Source organism: Sceloporus occidentalis, unplaced genomic scaffold (genome assembly GCF_023333645.1).
Source record: "Sceloporus occidentalis isolate IW3139 unplaced genomic scaffold, rSceOcc1.0.p SCAF_14, whole genome shotgun sequence".
NCBI classification, from domain to species: domain Eukaryota; kingdom Metazoa; phylum Chordata; class Lepidosauria; order Squamata; family Phrynosomatidae; genus Sceloporus; species Sceloporus occidentalis.
In genome coordinates, this window is record NW_028316994.1 from 16736333 (window position 1) to 16753158 (window position 16826).

The 16826-nt window shown below is 43.2% G+C and overlaps 1 protein-coding gene across 1 annotated transcript in view; it reads right to left on the bottom strand.

Moving 5' to 3' along the window:
* Positions 1 to 202: 202 nt before the first annotated feature.
* CNTROB (centrobin, centriole duplication and spindle assembly protein) overlaps positions 203 to 16826 on the bottom strand; it is a 29825-nt gene continuing 13201 nt past the window's right edge. The window contains exons 9-20 of the mRNA XM_089480287.1: positions 15440 to 15655; positions 10894 to 11040; positions 9944 to 10077; positions 8078 to 8203; positions 7001 to 7181; positions 6418 to 6775; positions 4503 to 4666; positions 2590 to 2683; positions 1574 to 1756; positions 1329 to 1464; positions 1012 to 1090; positions 203 to 797 (exon numbers count right to left, since the gene is read on the bottom strand). Coding sequence (XP_089336413.1) covers positions 657 to 797; positions 1012 to 1090; positions 1329 to 1464; positions 1574 to 1756; positions 2590 to 2683; positions 4503 to 4666; positions 6418 to 6775; positions 7001 to 7181; positions 8078 to 8203; positions 9944 to 10077; positions 10894 to 11040; positions 15440 to 15655 — 1959 coding nt within the window. The 3' untranslated portion in view covers positions 203 to 656. The remainder of the gene's footprint in view (positions 798 to 1011; positions 1091 to 1328; positions 1465 to 1573; positions 1757 to 2589; positions 2684 to 4502; positions 4667 to 6417; positions 6776 to 7000; positions 7182 to 8077; positions 8204 to 9943; positions 10078 to 10893; positions 11041 to 15439; positions 15656 to 16826) is intronic.

The following is a 16826-nucleotide window of genomic DNA, read 5'->3' on the forward strand; positions in this document are numbered from 1 at the left end:
GATAGCAGTGAGCGGAGCAAAGAAAAAGACAGTGACAAGCTTAGAAATAACTCAACATTCTTTTATTTCGAAAATAATAACCATACAAAAATAAACTGTGCAAAATAAGAGCAAACTTTGATAGCAAAGCCAGGTGTTCTAAAACAGCAAACCCAGAATGAAGCCCTCCAAAATGTCAGGATACATAGTCTCACAACGCCATCCTTGAAAATACCTTCTGCACGTACACTTGAAATCAAGTCTTTCAACAGGCAAACCGGCTTTCATCTGTGAATGGAATGACCACAGCTGACCTGAAGAGGGAAGGGAGAAAAGACAGAAGGGTGGAAGGCCAAGGGCTTCTCAGAGAACTGGGCGCAATGCAGCCTTTGCAGCTTCTCTGCTGGTTTAAATTTTTAAAAAAAATTCCAAGTTTGGCACTGCAGGATTTAAGCCATAAAATCAAACACTCTGGACATACATTCTCAATCCTTCCTTTTTTAAAAGAGCAAATTTTTGACTTCCTACATGTACCAAAAAGTTGAGGGTAAAAATGGCGATGAAATGTACTTCATTCAAACTGTGGCCCACAGACCCTCAGATAGAAAAAACTAAGCAGAACAAGTTAGTAAGAAGAGGCTAACAGGGCTAAGGAGGAAACCATCCAAACCCCAAGATCATCTCCACACACTTCCACCTCGGCTGGAACGAGGGTTGGAGGTTGGTGCACCTCCAGATAGTTTCTTCCCAGCTTTGGCACTGGCTTGAGACTTCTCACGGCCAAGTCCTGAAGAGGCGAGACGACGCACCGGGACCACCTGGGAAGGAAGAGAGGGGGGGAAAGGTAGTCACTTTTGACGCACAATGTCCATGAAGGACAGCTGAAACTTTCCTACAAAGCCACATGAACAAATTATAGTTGCCCTCCTTTGTTTTGTTATTCCATCCCACTGGCTGCTTAGAAAAACTGAGGCCAGACTTTGTTACAAGATTTATGTCTCACATCTCATCCTGATGAGTTGACAAACATACCTCCTTCCTCAGTGTTTCTGATAATTTAGCATCAAGGTTCCTCCTGGCTTGCAGATTTCCATCATTTTTCATTTCTGTCCTGTAGATGAAAGTATGAAAAGGAAAAAGATAGGGCCACAGAACAAAATCCAGATGTTCTGACCCATCAAAACTTCTCAACTGGTCTCTAGGCCCTGCCCTACTCCAAAAAGGGTTTTATAAAACAAATCAGAAAGCCATGGAATAGATCCAACATATTCTCCAGTTTCATATATCACATCATAGCATCTGTTGAGGGGCAATGCCTCAGCCCAGAAATCCCCATGCTCAAGACTTACCCATTCTGGCTTATCCCACGCAAATATTTATATAGATCCTCAGTTGAAGGTCCAGGCCTCCCTTTAGCCTGGTACTGTTTTAGTAGGCGCGAAACTTCAGCCACCTGCTTTGGAGACAGGATTCCACCCTCGTGGACTTTGAAGGAAAAGAAAGAGGGAAAAAAGATAGGTCTGGGGTCAAACCTAGCCAACAAAAAGAGCTTGTACTTGAAATCTTAGCTGTCACTGATGGGGTGAAGACACACCAGGCTTCTGCTTCAGGGGGCTGGTTGGTTCCTGGTTTGAGTAGGCTGGCCCAGCTTTGGGCAAGGGTACTTTGGTCTTGTGGACAGCAACGCTGCTGAGAGGCTGGATGCGAATAGTGCTGGCGGAGGGCTGAGCTGCATCCCAGAGAACTGTGGACCGCTCATGATAAGACAGGGATGTGCCTGAGAAGGAAGGCAGGAAAAGATTTAAGTTGGCAAAGTCTGTGGGTCAGCATTAATCTAGAAGTGCATCTCATGCTCTCAGTGGCACTGTGAACATTGGTGCTTCTCCAGATCTACCCATTTAAGAATGCCAAGAACCATAGTCTACACCAGCTGCCAAAGTGCAGACTTGAGGCCACATGCATTCCAGGCCATTTTTGTAGTCCTCAGATTCCACAGACTCGGGGAAAAGACCAGGCAAAACAAAGGGATTGTATCTCCAATGAAATTTCCCCTCAGTCCCCAAATTTTTGGCATTGCAAAGAGGGAGACACTGAACATCATTTCCACCCAGAAGTCTTGTATTTGCTTCCCCTTGGTTACTTTACCCTGCTCCTTTTCTTTGGAAGCCTAACCTCTGTTTCTACATGTTCAGATAAAACTTTAAATTACTGCAATGCTAGAAATTTGAAGAATGAAAGAAACTTTCACCTGGGGCGGGAGGGGCAGAATTCTTGCTTGGTCTCCTCATTTTCTTGGTCTTTACAGAGGCTTTAACCATACATATAAAAAATGGAGAACAGAGCCAGGAATCATTTTGGTAGGGGTTGGCAACACGGAGAATCACACTCCTGAAAGTCTCCAAGAACTGTAGTTCTCCTTCCAGTCACCTCTAATTTAAAAAAACAAAACACACAAAAAAGGCAATTTTTGCCAGAGGTGATGCCTAGAGTAGGTCCAAAAGAGGTGGAAGGGCTGGGCCCTGGATCTTTCAGAACTGCTCATTCCTGCATTATGGAATGACAGCAGAGTTCCCATAGAGAAAAAGAAAAGGGGCTTGGGCCAATTCTTACCACACTGTGTCTGGTTTGTACTGTCTGTTGGACTGACCATGGAAAATCCTTCCTGCTTCTGAGCATTGCTTTCATTCACAGAGTGATCCCAAAGCTAGAAGTCACATAAACAGAGACGTTAGACACCAGCCAATCAAATACTCAACATCAGAAGTTCCTTGGTTATTTGAAATCACATTGAAAAGCAAGTTGCAGATATCCAGAGTTACTCTCCTAAGACTGCTACTAAAATAATGATGGAACAGCCAAGAACTCAGGGTGGATAAAAACTGTCTTAAAAATGTTTAAAATTTCCCCCCAATTAGAGTAACTACATCCCTTTTGAAAACACACACACACACACACACACACACACACACTTAAAACAAAGCCTGAATTTAACAAATGAATTATAAAAATGTCACGCTCTTAAAACTTAATTGCTGTGTCCATTCCACAGTCTGAATTAAAGACTGTTTTTCTATGTAAGACTGAAGGAGCTAAAGATTATGAGAATAAGAAGGGAAAAAGCACACCAGTCACACACTGATCTCTCTGCGGAGCCCAAGGACTAGCTGGTCATCATGAGGACTAGGATTTAGGAGGTACCATCTTGGAAATATAAGGCTGTTTTTTTCTTTGTTTTTTGAATTACAAATCCCACAATCCCTCAGTCACATGGTCATTGTGAACATTTCCAAAATGTTGGCAGTCTTCATGTTGCCAGCTGGGGGATTCTGGGAGCTGCAGTCCAAAAGGAGTAACTTTTGTCAAGCTCTGCCATGGAGCCTAAGGAAGAGGAAGAAAAGCAAAACAGGAATATTGATCAGCCATTGACTCTCCCAAAAAAAAAAAAAAAAAAAAAAAAAGCAAAGCAGGCTATTCATCAGCCTTTGGCTCTCCCAACCATCCCTAATAGCATTCACATTCCAAGTGATGAAATGGACTGAAGTCCATAAAATCCTAGGCTGAAAAAATATTGTTATCAGTTGGTGTCAATTGCAGTAAATTATTCCTTTCTATCTTTTTGTGTTCATCTCCCAGTTGGTTGGAATTAAGCACAGCAATGTGAAGAACTGGTGCCTGAACTTGCTTTTCTTTTCGTTTTCCCTCCACACCTCTTTTTCTTTGCAAGTCGTGCCTTTTAGATGATAATAAGCCTGGGGGTGCAGACTGCCTTATTACTAATCATCATAAATTAATCTGGAAGACATTTTAGCCAAAGAACTAGGGAAAATCATTTAAACAAAAAGGCAATCTCGTATTCCTTTTTTACCTAAGAACTGAAGTAAGTACAGAATTTGTATTCTGAATATTTAAAAAAAACATTGTGGACATTTACTTTTGAATTAATCACTGCTTTTTCCCAATTGTTACCTACACTTTCTTATGGATAATTATGAATATTTACTTCCAAGTAAGCAGCCTATACTCAGGTTGCAAATCCTTCTATAAGCAGTGCTACTTATTTCCAGGTAACTGTAAAAAGATCTTAGTGTTTAAGTCAAGTGCTTTCACTTAAGGATCTTGTATGTGTACAGAGAGTAAAAATAGATACAAAAATCTTGTTTCTTTGCAGATATAATTCTTCAAGGCTCATGGACTACATAAATTTTGTATTATACCTCCTGGTCACATAAAAGCATCCTTTTAGCTGTAATGTAATTAATTTCAGTTGATACAGCAACACATTGGTAATGTATTCTTGTTCAGAAAATGTACTCATTTCCCAAATGAGAAACTTGACTGAATATCAATATATCCTGTCAGGATTCCTCTTACTATCTCTTCCCTTTTCTACCCCAAACACACACACCAGACTTTGGAAAAAATGGCATTTTCTCACTATAACTTGAAATATTCCCCCAGCTATCTGACAAACAATAGACACCTCTGCAAGCTAGAAAAAGGAGGAGTGGGGAACAGCCTCCTACCAGACGCATGTAGAAATTTAAGTCTTGCTGGGATATTGGAATGCCACTTTCCGAGCTGTTGCACTGGGAGGTCTCCCCCTCGTGACCAGCCCCCTCAGTGAGGGTCTCGTCCGTGTCATCGGTGAAAGGATGCTCTGCAAGGTTTTCAGGGTGGAAGGTCACACCTAAAGCAGAGAAAAGGGGTATACAGAAAAATTAAGAGAGAAATAAGGGAGGCCGAGGTTAAGCACAGTGACAAAATGTTATGTGCCCAGAGCAGGATGATCAAGATGATAAAAGAGCTAGAAACTGAACCCAACGAGGAATTGTTGAGGGAGTCCAGGTATCTCTGACCTAAAAAAGATAAGACTGAGAGATGATATGACAGTCAAATATCTTGTGGGCTGTTATGTGGGAGATGGAGCAAGCTTGTTTTCTACTGTTCCAGGAAGACAGAATCCAAACTAATAGATTCGAGTAACAAGAAAGGAGATTCTGACTAAACATTAGAAGAACTTCCTGACAGTAAGAGCTTAGATGGTGGTGGGCTCTCTTTTTCACTGTAGGTTTTAAAAGAGATTTTGCTACCCAACTCTCACAGACACTTTAGCAGTGGATCCATGTACTGCCAGGGGATGGAATAACCTAGTGATGAAGCTACAAAGCCTGTCTCAAAGGAATCAGCTGTGACTTCTGGTCTCTTTGGACGTGCAAATGCTGAAACCATTCCTCAAGAAAAATTCAGACAGGCAGCATGTCACTTATAAAGAGTTACCCAAGTGGATCACATCTTTTCAAAGTATCAAATGTTACAAGGCAGGAAGGAGCAGGGACCCTCCCCTGCAGCTAGATTTGCCCCAGGTGCTGGCAGGTTAAGGGGCAAGGTGCTTTCACTTTTAGCCTGAACTACTAAGGATTTCATCATTATGACATTAAAAAGACAGGCTGTCACTCATACAGTGGAATGTTTTACTGCCATCTGGTAACAAAAGGTCAACTGACTATATCTGATGCGTCAGTTGACTGGTGCATGTCAACCCTATATCCTGATGTACAAATGTGTCCCATGAAGCTATGAAGCTCTAGTTCATTCAAAATTATGGGCAGACAACCAAATACACAAAGAACAGAGCCTGGAAAAGTTATTTTGCAGGTCTGTACCTCTCAGAAAGGGCCTAAATACTCTAATGGCCCCAGATGCCATCTGATATTGGAGGTAAAGCAGGGTCAGCCCTGGCCAATGAATGCCAGGTGCTGTAGGCTATATTTCAGAGAGAAGAACTGGTAAAACCACCTCTGAGGATTCCTTGCCTAAAATAACCCTATGAAAAATTAATGGGTTCACCAGAAGTCAACATCATAATAAAATAATAATAATAATAATAACAATAATAATAATAATAACAATAATAATAATAATAATAATTTATAGCCTGCCCAATCACAAGGAATCCAGGCAGATTACAGCAATAAAAATACAGAGAATAAAAGAAAAGAAAAGAAAGAAAGATAAAAAAAGAGCAATGTAAGTCACAGAATTCACAACTAGACCTGATGGAATTGGGCCTGTCTTTTTCACTCCCTCCCAGGTCTGATGATGACAGATGACTTGAAGGCATGCGCACACATACACACAGAATGCCACAACTTGTGAGCCTTCTTGCTGGCAGCAGTGGCATAGGGCATGGAAAAACTGCCCTGTGCACTGGTGCTAAACCTTCCTTGAGCCCCAGGAGCAGCATAGGGCCTGGAATTACCCCCAGCATTGCATGTGTGCTATATGGGAAAAAGCCCTAGTGGGCCACCATGAGTTGACTGGTGACTTGAAGACACACGCCTCTCAGAATCCCCCAGCAGCATGGCCAGATGGGAGATCATGGCATGAGAAGCCCCAGAAGTCAGGCTCCTCCCCAAGTTTAGGCATAAAGCAACACACCTGGACCTGCTACAGTGGTGTCTGCCTGAGGTTCGAGCTGCTGGAACCCCTGTTGGCTGAGAAGGCTGTAGTTGAAAATGTGGCTGAATTCTGAGGAGGGACGGCCCACATCAGGGAGTATATGGAGAAACGGCTGGTAAGGGTCCAGCAAGGACTTCTCGGGGGCTTCAGAAGGTCCCTGTGGATTGCTGCACTGGATGACAGGCTGGAGAGGGACTGCCTGGGTCCATGCTGGTCCTTTGCCATCTCCTGCACCCTGGCTATTCACAAATGACTCTGCTTTCTGGGTCTTCTTCAGAGTTTCTGAAGTTGCCAGACACTCTGGGTCCAAGGTGGCACCTGGATTTGAAGAAGCATCCTGTCGGAGGAAGCCAAAAGGTGAAAAATACCCAGCCAGCTTCATAAGAATCTCCTGGGCACCATCTCTCCCAACCCAGAAAAATAATAAACACATTTTTAAAAATGCACAAAGCATTCTTCATGAAATTCAGAATTAAATCATAGCTATTATGCAATGCTTTACAGTCCACTGCATTTTACAATGGGTCCGTGTGAAGAGCTGGGGCAGCAGGTACTCACTCACCTGCAATTGGGGTTTTGCACCGGTCTGGAGGGAGGCACTGCCTCCAGAGAAGAGGCGCAGGGCCTCATTCCAGTGGGCCTGCATCATGGCCTGGAACTGGCTCACCATCTCAGCACGCTGCGCCTCCAAGCGCCGATGCCTGACTTGAAGCTCCCTCAACTCCTCTTCCTGCTTGGAGATCCTGGGTGAAGTGGAGGTTAAAACAAACAAATTAATTATTTAAGAAGCAAGCCACAGCCTGTAAGACACAAGGAATGCCAGGAGTTGGGAAACAGGGAGAAAGAGCTTGACTGACTGAGGAAGGAAGGAGCAGGAAAGAGGCTGCAGCAGCAGAAGGAAAGGTGCTCTCAGATGAACCTACTCAACCAAGGTCTCTTCCAAACTATACAATTATAGCACATTGATCCCACTTTAAGTGTTCTGGCTCCATCCTGTGGAATCTCGGGATTTGTCAGTGAGCTCCTTAGCATTCTCTTCCAGAGCGTCTGTGACCCCTCCTCAACTATAAATCCCAGGATTCCACAGGAAGCAGCCACACCAGTTAAAGTGGTATCAAGGTACTATAATTTGGTAGCGTGAAAGAGATCTAGCAGAAGAAAGCAATTTTGATCAGACATGTCCTCATATACCAAAATATAGGAAGCTGCCTTATATTGAGTCAGAGCCATGGGTCCATCTAAGCCAGTCTTGTCCACTCTGGTGGAAGGCATGTATTCTGGGGGTTTCAAGCAACACTTTTTCCTAGCCCTAGCTTGGCCTTCCTTCCTGGTCTCCCATCCAAGTAGGAACCAAGCTAGCTTCTAAAATCAGATATGATCAGGTATGTACAGAGTAGTATGGTTTATATGTTTACAACTTTCTACCAAGCCCCTGTTTTTAAAGGTTTTTCCACACTTTCAAGCAATTCCTTCTCCACTCATCATCTCTGAATGGGAAGTCTTCCTTCTCCAACCTTCAAATCACCAGAGCTTGGAAAAGTTACTTGTTTGGGCTAAACTCTCCAAAGGCCACGAACAATATGGTCTGTATATGGCTTCTCCAGTACACCGCAGACATCTGGCCCTTCAAGGCATGCACCTGTGTTCATATTCCTCCGTGAGATGCCGCTGCCGCTCTTCCCTCTCAGCCAGGTCTGACTTGAACTGGGCCAACTGGCCGGCCAACTCCTTCTCATGGTGGCTGCTTAACTCCAATAGCTGCTTCCTGCCAAGGAAAGGAAATCACAAACTCTATAATGTAGCCCAAGAATGCTACATTACAACAAATATCAATATAAAATACAAAGCTAACAAATAAAGTAGGAATGTGAGAGGAGCCATCTTGAATTCTGTCCTCATTCTCCCTGACCGTTGCGAACAAAAAAGTACACTTATTAATTAGAAGAAAGGTTTTGTTCCAGAGGCAGGGAAAGTTTTTTTTCTTTGTTTCCTTTCTAGAAACAATGTCATTACTTTCTCCATATCAAAACAATCTTTTTGTGTTCTTTGATCCGATCCACTTTACAGTCAAAGAAGAAAAACAGAAGTCATTGTGCTGGCCTATCTGTTTGAACCAGTCCACCTTGCTCCATAACAATCCATCCCTCCAATCTATAAAATCCCCAGAATAACTACCCCCAAATTGAGGACAACTTCCAAATGACAGCCAGTAGATGAAGCAGTAGTATAAAATTAGTAATCATGATTACAAAGATTACATTCACAGAATCGTAGAGTTGGAAGGGACCACAATGCCCATCCAGGGTTAGCCTGTACCTGCCAAGTTCTGCGTGGATTTCCCCCTAAAGTAATAAGGGACTGGTCATTCAAGAACAGAACTTCAAATCCAGTGGAATTACACTAGACTAAGGATCAGTAACCTCAGAAAGTTGAAGGGCTGCACCTGTTGAATTTCCAGATCCTTCAAGTCTGCTTGGGTTGAAGAATTAGAAAAGATGTTCCGGTTATTTCTTGTTTCTATTTTTAATTAATTAATTTTTAATTGTTATTGTTGTTGCTGCTGCTGCTGCTGTTGACACTGAAACAATGATTAAAGTGCCATTTCTGTGGAAGGGCCAATTTGGGGTTTTCAGTTGCAATTTTTTCAAAAATATCTATTTTAGAGGTATTTGGGGCCCTGAACCACCTGAGGAATAACCAGACCAGAAGGAAATATACTGACAGACCAATCAACCATACATGTGAGAAGACAAATAGGGTAAGACAGGGGGGACTTTATTACTTGTAGAGTGCCTGTATCACCCAGTTTTAAGACATGCACATGTTATCCCTGTTAATGCTTCAAAACATAAGCCACAGGAAGGTTGGACAAGGAAAAGGCAGCAGGGAAAATAGAGTAAAAATGAATGCATGGCTGAATGTGCTTCAAATTTCTGCCTGCATGCACAAATATTGCAGGAGTGAAATTTCAACACTATCAACCTGGACTTTTGAAAAAAGTCCATTCTTGACAAAAATGAATTAGAAATTCCTAGTGAGTGAGTTGGAGGAAAGGAAGGGGAAGAAACATGAAAGAGAGAGAATACTTGACAAAAATAAAAACATAGGCCTTTTACAGACTGTCAAAATAAAGCTGCTTCGGGTCTCTTTGGAGGTATGCTGTTTAAATGAAGCATGCATCCTAAGAATCCGGAAGCTGCACCAAAGCTGCACTCCAGTGCTTAGGAAGGGAGTGTGGCTTTGGCGCGACCTCCGGACTCTTAGGACCCATGCATCATTTCAATAGCATACCTCCAAAGAGACCCGAAGCAGCTTTATTTTGGCAGTCTGTAACAGGCCATAGACAGAGCTAACAGACACAACCATCAAAAGAAAACAGAAGGAGGCAGTGCCCCAGAGCAAAGGGGGAAGATCTGGGGAGTTCAGGTCATTACTGGTGATAGCATCTAAGAATTGAGCTGTGCCCTAAGTGGCCAGAGGCATAGATGGGCAGAACCCTTCCCACCTGTGCTGCTCCCGCATGACAGTCATCTGGCGCAAGCTCTCCTCATGAACCTCAGCCAGACGCTCTGTCACCCGTTGCTCTAATGCCACTTTCAGTTCTGACTCCAGCTTTACCTTTTGTGCCTCATAACGTGCCTAGAAAGAGAAAGACAAAAAGAATCCATTGATTTCAGGTTTCTAGTGCTGTATTAAGGACTTGGCATGCTTCAAGTCCTCAAGGAATTCACAAGTTCAAAGATCCCACATGAAGTTGAAAGCCCTTGAATTAAGTAAGTACATCAGTGAGGGCATAGCGTGGCCTACTGGTAACATGCTGCCCCCCCCCCCCCAATCCCTCCTTTATGGCCTCTGAAGCCCCTCCACCTGGTCTCCGAAGTTTCCAGTCCTCCCCTCAAAATTTTTAAATGATGTGTTTTTCAGCAATGTTTGCCCCCAAATTACACAGAAAGCTCCTCAAATATATGAGAAAACACAGAAAACTCCACCCCACCCTCACAATCACCAATACTACCAAGAAAAATTATGTTATCTTCTGCAGTCCCTCTCAAAATAGCAACCGGAAGAGATGTGATCTTATTTTCTGGCACCATTTTGAGGACTGCAGAAAAAAATGAGTATTTAGGCTTGCTGTGGAAGAAGAATGAGGCCTGCAGGGGTACAAATGGAAACTGATCCTAAATTTCACATTATTGGCTGCCCCAAGGTCTATGCATTATCTCAGATACCTACAAAATTCCATTCAGGATGGGATTTTTGTTATCTTTTACAACCACCATAGAAAAGTTTATTTCTCCTACTCAAATTAGTGGGTTGCAAAAAGCAGGTAAACCTACAGCAATCAAAATTCTGTGTTCTATATGATTAAGAATTCTACAACAACCACAATCCTTAGTTACTATTCCCCCACTGCAAAACTGGAATTTGAGTGTAGAAGACCCCTAGCTCCATTACCTTAACCAAGCTCATCTCCATTTTCAGGTTGTCCCTCTCTCGCCGGACGGCCTCCAGTTCACTCTGAAGGATTTGTACTTCCGACTGCACGGAGGAAAGGGCCCGTTGGACATCTGCTGCTTTTTGAGATTCTCGTTGGGTCATCGCCTTGACAAGGATGTGAAGAAACAGAAGACGCATTATAAGAAGCTGCCAGGCACTCAGATTCAAAGGTGGCGAGTACTGTATTGAAGCAGGGATGGACAGCATGTGGGCCCAGGGCCGTATATGGCCCCCTACAGCTGTCTTCTCAGCCCTCAAACCCTCCAGGCATCCTGGATTGTCCTTTTTCCAGTGTGAAGAAAGGTGAATTATCTTCCTCCCCTGGAAGTCTCTTGGAGATTATTAGAAAATTCTAAACCTATTAACAATAAACAATGCAGATAATCGAACATATGGGATACAATCAGAAAAAGAAATAGATTAGAGGCCTTTTTAAAAGATGGTATGCTAAATCTCTTTCCAAAAGGAAGTTTGATGATAAGGTGGGCGCAAAGAATGTGCATTTTCCTTGACATATGCTATAAAAAGAAACCAAGACATGATAAAAGTGTCATTGCTAACAAGTCCTTTAGCATGTTATGGGATAACTTTTCTATGAGGAGAAAGTTCTAGACTTTTCCCTATCAGTCCATCATGGAAATTATGCTTCCCCACCCCCCCAATATTTTACAATAAACATTTGGGCAGCAGCAAGAAAGAATGCTGTATTTGTATTGTACCTTTTTGTTCTCCTTAATAAAAAGGGCTAGTAACAACAGACCATTACAATAATGAATCTTTTGTCTGGTCATGATGGATATTTGGTTCAATATCCAAATCCAGAAATTCTGCATACTAGTTCATTCTAGACCCTTTTACAATTCTAGTCAGTCTCAGAGAAAGGCAATAGAGCCTATCTGATCTTGGAAACTAAGCAGGATCAGCCCTGCTTAGTACTTAGATGGGACACCAGGATGCTGTATGCTACAAAGAACTGGCAACACCACTTCTGAGGACTGATTGCCTAATAAAATTCATGGGGTCACAGTAAGTCAACAGATGACACACACCTACATGTGCAGATCTGAATGAAATCAATTAGTAAAATGTCTGTTTTTACTTGGTGCTGGAATGGCCCCACCACTGGTGCCAGTTGGGCCTTTAAGAGAATAGTATTCCGTAACTGGGGTGCCACCGCAGAGAAAGCACTGTCCCACCCCCTGCCACAATGTATATCCCCCATGAGTGGGACACAAAAGAGGCCTCCTCCAACAGACCATAATCCTCAGGTGAGCTTATATATGGAGAGTTGCCCCTTCAAGCTATATTCTAACCACCTCGAGTCAGCCTTGGGAAAGAAAAACAAGATATAAATGCAGTGAACATAAAAGTAATCTGCTGATTTCCAAAGCTTTTGGACTGCATCCCCCATAATCCCTGGTCAGTGGTCATGCCGACTGGAGCTAATAGGAGCTGTAGTCCAACAGATTTGGAAGGACCCTTTCCCCACAGGCTTTGGGGCTGGCCAAGTATTGCTAAAGACAGAGATTTATTTAAAAAGAGAAGAAATATAGCTGAAAAAATGCAGGTTCGTGTTCAGCCAAGAAAAACAGATGCAGCTCTTTCCCCTCTAGTGGTGGATTATTTTGCAATCGGTGAGCCTTCAAATGCTAGTGGCCTACCTGAGGCCAGTTTAAAGAGAAGCCAGGCTGCGTTTTTCAAGTGCTGCAAGATAAATTCTGTCAGGCACTGAACAGGAGCGAGTGAATCATTCCAGAGCATTTACCCAGAAGCTTTCAGTGAGGCTTAATCCTGCAAGCTTTCCAGCTTCTTCCTTCCCTGTGTCTTTCACAGCTGCATGAGGCCAGGAAACTCAACAGATGCAGCTTCTCCACTTACTGCTGCACCTGCTGAATTTTGCAGCCAGAGAATCTTTAAGAGCACAAAAGCCTAAGTCAGGAAAGGAGCTACTCATCCTGTAGACGATGTCTTTTCATCAGCCTGTGTTATAAATGGCATTTAAAAGTCACACCCAAACCATTCCAGCTTTGTAAGGGCTGCTCTGGGTTGATCAAAATGGGAGGAAAAGCACTGCTGATTCTACTTCTGAAGGCAAAGAATGTATGACTGTCAACTTGACTGTAGCATGCAAAACAACACTCTAAGACCTCTAGTAGAGTTGGATTAAGGGACTGTTTACTAGCAGCTGTCTAAAAGAACAAAGAAAAGCCGCAGTAAGCCACAAAAGACAACTCTGACTATAAGAAAAGATTATTTTTATAGACTACAACTCCCAGAATCCACATGCTCCCCTGCTGCCTGGGGCCATGTTGCCTGGCAATTTTGGGATTGTAGTCTGAAAAAAGGTACTTTTTCCAACCTCTGAGACAGAAAAGCATATTTAATGAAATGTCAACCCAGCAAAACAGTCCAGCTAAAGCAAGTACAAATGTATTGTGGATTCTCTGAATCACTAAGGACTAAGAACTTGAACATGAAAATGAAGCAGCAGAGACTCTATAAAACAGGTAAGAGGTTGTGGGAAATTGCACCGGTACAAATAATTACACTAGGGGTGGATCAAATAATTACGCTAGGGGTGTTCCAGAAAGGTATTTCCTAAAACTATTACCAGAAACCAGACTTGACCTCCACAGGTAATGTACCCCACCTCCCTGGGCCATGTGCTTCTGGGGCTAAGATGATACATCTCCACTTCCCAACTCACTGATCGAGAAGGTCGTCGCTTTTTCTCTTCCCCAGAAGCCTCAATCAGCTGCAGCTCTTCCCAGCCCTGGGACTCCATGGCAAAGCCAAAACCTTGCCTGCTTCCTTGCTGCAAGGTAAGAGGCTATGGAGTACAGCCAAGCTCAGGACCCCACCCCCCTGATCAAGAAAAGCCATGCCCCTCCCCAAACGTGTGAACTTTTGTCATGGAATGAAACTCTTTGCTAGCTTGCTGGCCTCCAGAGGAATGGGACTATAACCTCGCTATTATCCAGCCAGCATTACCATCCTTGGGCTACTGAAAAGCCCTGGGTTCAAGGAAGCTCACTAGCAAGGTAGGGCTGGAGCCTTCATTAAAATCTGTTGTTATTGATGTTGTTTTTATTGTTTGTCTTCAAGTTGTTTCCAACTTATGGCAACCTGATCATAGGGTTTTCTTAGCAAGTTTCTTCAGATGGGATTCAGCATTGCCATCCTCTAAGACTGACAGTGTGTGATGTGCCCAACATCATCCAGTAGGTTTAACAGCTCAGCAGAAATTTGAACCCTGGTCTCCAGTCATAGTTCAACACTCAAACCACTACACCACACTGGCTCTCAATTGCAATCTACCTATCTGTAAACCAGCAGATGAAGAGAGACAAGGTTTCCTGCTTTTCCCTGCTGCTGCTTTGAAATGTGAAGTTTTTCATCCACTAAACCACCCAGAATCCTCCCAGCCAACAGGGCCATGCTGGATTCTGCACATTTCAGCTCTCACAAAATAACATTTTTACAAGTTCTGGCTTTTTTAAAATGGGAGCAAGCAGTCTCAGTGGTGTTCATATGAGAATGACAGCAACAACAAAAAACCTACATTATCAGGCGTCACAGCAAAGGAGTCCCCCTTAAATTCTCCACATGGGTTTTTATTGTTACTGTTAGGTGCCAACCCTAACCTAGGGTTTTCTGAGAGACCTGTTCAAACAGAGTTTGCCATTGCTTTCTCCTTGGGCCAGTGGTTCTCAAACTTTGGTCTTCTAGATGTTTTGGACTTCAACTCCTAAAAGTTTCAACCAGTATGGTAAAAGTTCATGCATCCTGAGTGTTGACGTCTTGAACGTATGGAGGTACAAAGACTGAGAAGCACTGCCTTAGGGTGAGACAGTGTGACTTGTCTAGTGGGGTCCTTATAACTGGGTAAAAATTCAAACCCTATTCTCCCAGAGCCTTAGTCCAACTTTCAAACCACTAGTTAGTGCTGTTTAAGTTTAATACTGTTTTAAGCTTAATGTCTGTATGGTTTTTAACTACTCATTTATTAGTCTAGAAATTTTAGTCAAAAATTGACCCCAAAACCTGAGTCAACTTATCCACAAGTCAAAGTACTGTACTTTACCTCTTATTTTAAAAGGAACAATTCCCTGGTGAAAGACAAGACTGTAATCTGTCCTGGAAGCATTGACCTCCCTCTACTCACTCATCCACCCAGCTTTTAGGGTGAGCACAGTTATGTCTGCTGGAATTTTGTAAGTTTTCTGGAGTTATTTTCCTTTACTTCATCCTTTAGATCCTTCATAACATGCCCCTAAGCTTGGCCCCAAAATCTGCCCTCAACTTGTACATGAGGTCAACTTATAGTTGAGTATATAGGGTATATGTCTTTTTATAGCCATGTAAACAGATAAATAGATGATCATCATTATTGTTTTAAAAAGCTGATTTAGAAGAGTTCTTAAAAGCATGTTTAAAAATGCCAGAAGCAGAGAAGCTGTTTCCATCAGCAGGAATAAAAGGATACCTGTTTTCTGTATCTCACCTTCTCCTTGTCCAGCTGGTTCCGGCTCTCCTCCTCCAAGGCCTGGCGCTGTTGTTCCAGTTGCTTCTCTCGCTGGGCCCAGCCCCGTTGTTCTTCCTCCAGCGTGGCCTGCAGTGCCACTTGTTGGCGATGCTCTAGATCCCAACTGGCCTCCAGGTCACGCACCCGTAGGTGCTCCACCTCCAAGTTGCGCAGCAGGGATGCCTTTTCCTCCTCCTAAGTGCGCAGCAAGAAGAAGAAATGGGTTTTGTGAAATAACAGAGGGAAATTAAGGTCCAAAACAAACTGCAGAAATAATCCTATTTGAGGCTGCTTTAACTGATAGCCCTGTTTAAATATTTGAAGGGATGTCATATTGAGGAGGGAGCAAGCTTGTTTTCTGCTGCTCCAGAGGCTAGACCATGGAACAATGGATGCAAACTGCAGGAAAAGAGATTCCACCTCAACATTAGGAGGAACTTCCTGACAGTTAAGGGCTGTTCGACAGTGGAACAAACTCCCTTGGAGTGTAGTGGAGTCTCCTTCCTTAGAGGTCTTTAAACAGAGGCTGGATGGCCAACTGTTGGGGATGCTTTGATTTAGATTTCCTGCATGGCAGGGGGTTGGACTGGATGGCCCTTGAGGTCTCTTCCAACTCTATGATTCTAACTGCCCTGGCTCAATGTTAGGGAATTTTGGAGACCTTTGGCCTTCTCTGTAAGAGAGCTCTGGGCCACAATGAACTACAGTTGCCAGGATTCTCTAGCACTGAGCCAGGGCAGTTACAGCCGTCTCAAACAGGATTATTTATGCAGTGTGTTTTGGACCTAAGTCAAATTTGTGTATTCCAGCATGGCAGGGATTTGGACTGGATAGCCCTGAGGTCTCTTCCAACTCTGATTCTATGATTCTAAATTCTTGTGCTCAGTCTGATCTCTAGAATGCTGTCAAGCAAAGTATTGTGAGAACCACCCAGAACTCGGATAAATCTCCCAATATAGACCACAGTTCCTAGAATCCCCAATTTTTGTTGTCTGAAAATGCTATTTGTTCACACTAGACCAGAAATGCAAACTAGGCCCCTGCCATGCCCCCTTAATAGGAAGAACACTCCCCCATACACACACACACGGGAGCCCCAACAAACCAGAACCTTGGGAAATATACCTTTTTTTGGTCCATAACCCACAGAATGTCCAGCCAACATGACTGGGAGATTCAAGGAGTTGTAACCCAAAAGGTAATTTTCCCAAGCTCTAAGGCTAGCCATGAGCAGTCACTGTTAGTGATCAAAAACATCCTTATCTCTGAATAGGAAGGACTTGCTTTTAGTTCAGAAGGGCCTTTCCTGATACAGGGAAATTTAGAAACCAGGCCTTAAGCCTTTTTACTCAGAACAAAGTAGGCA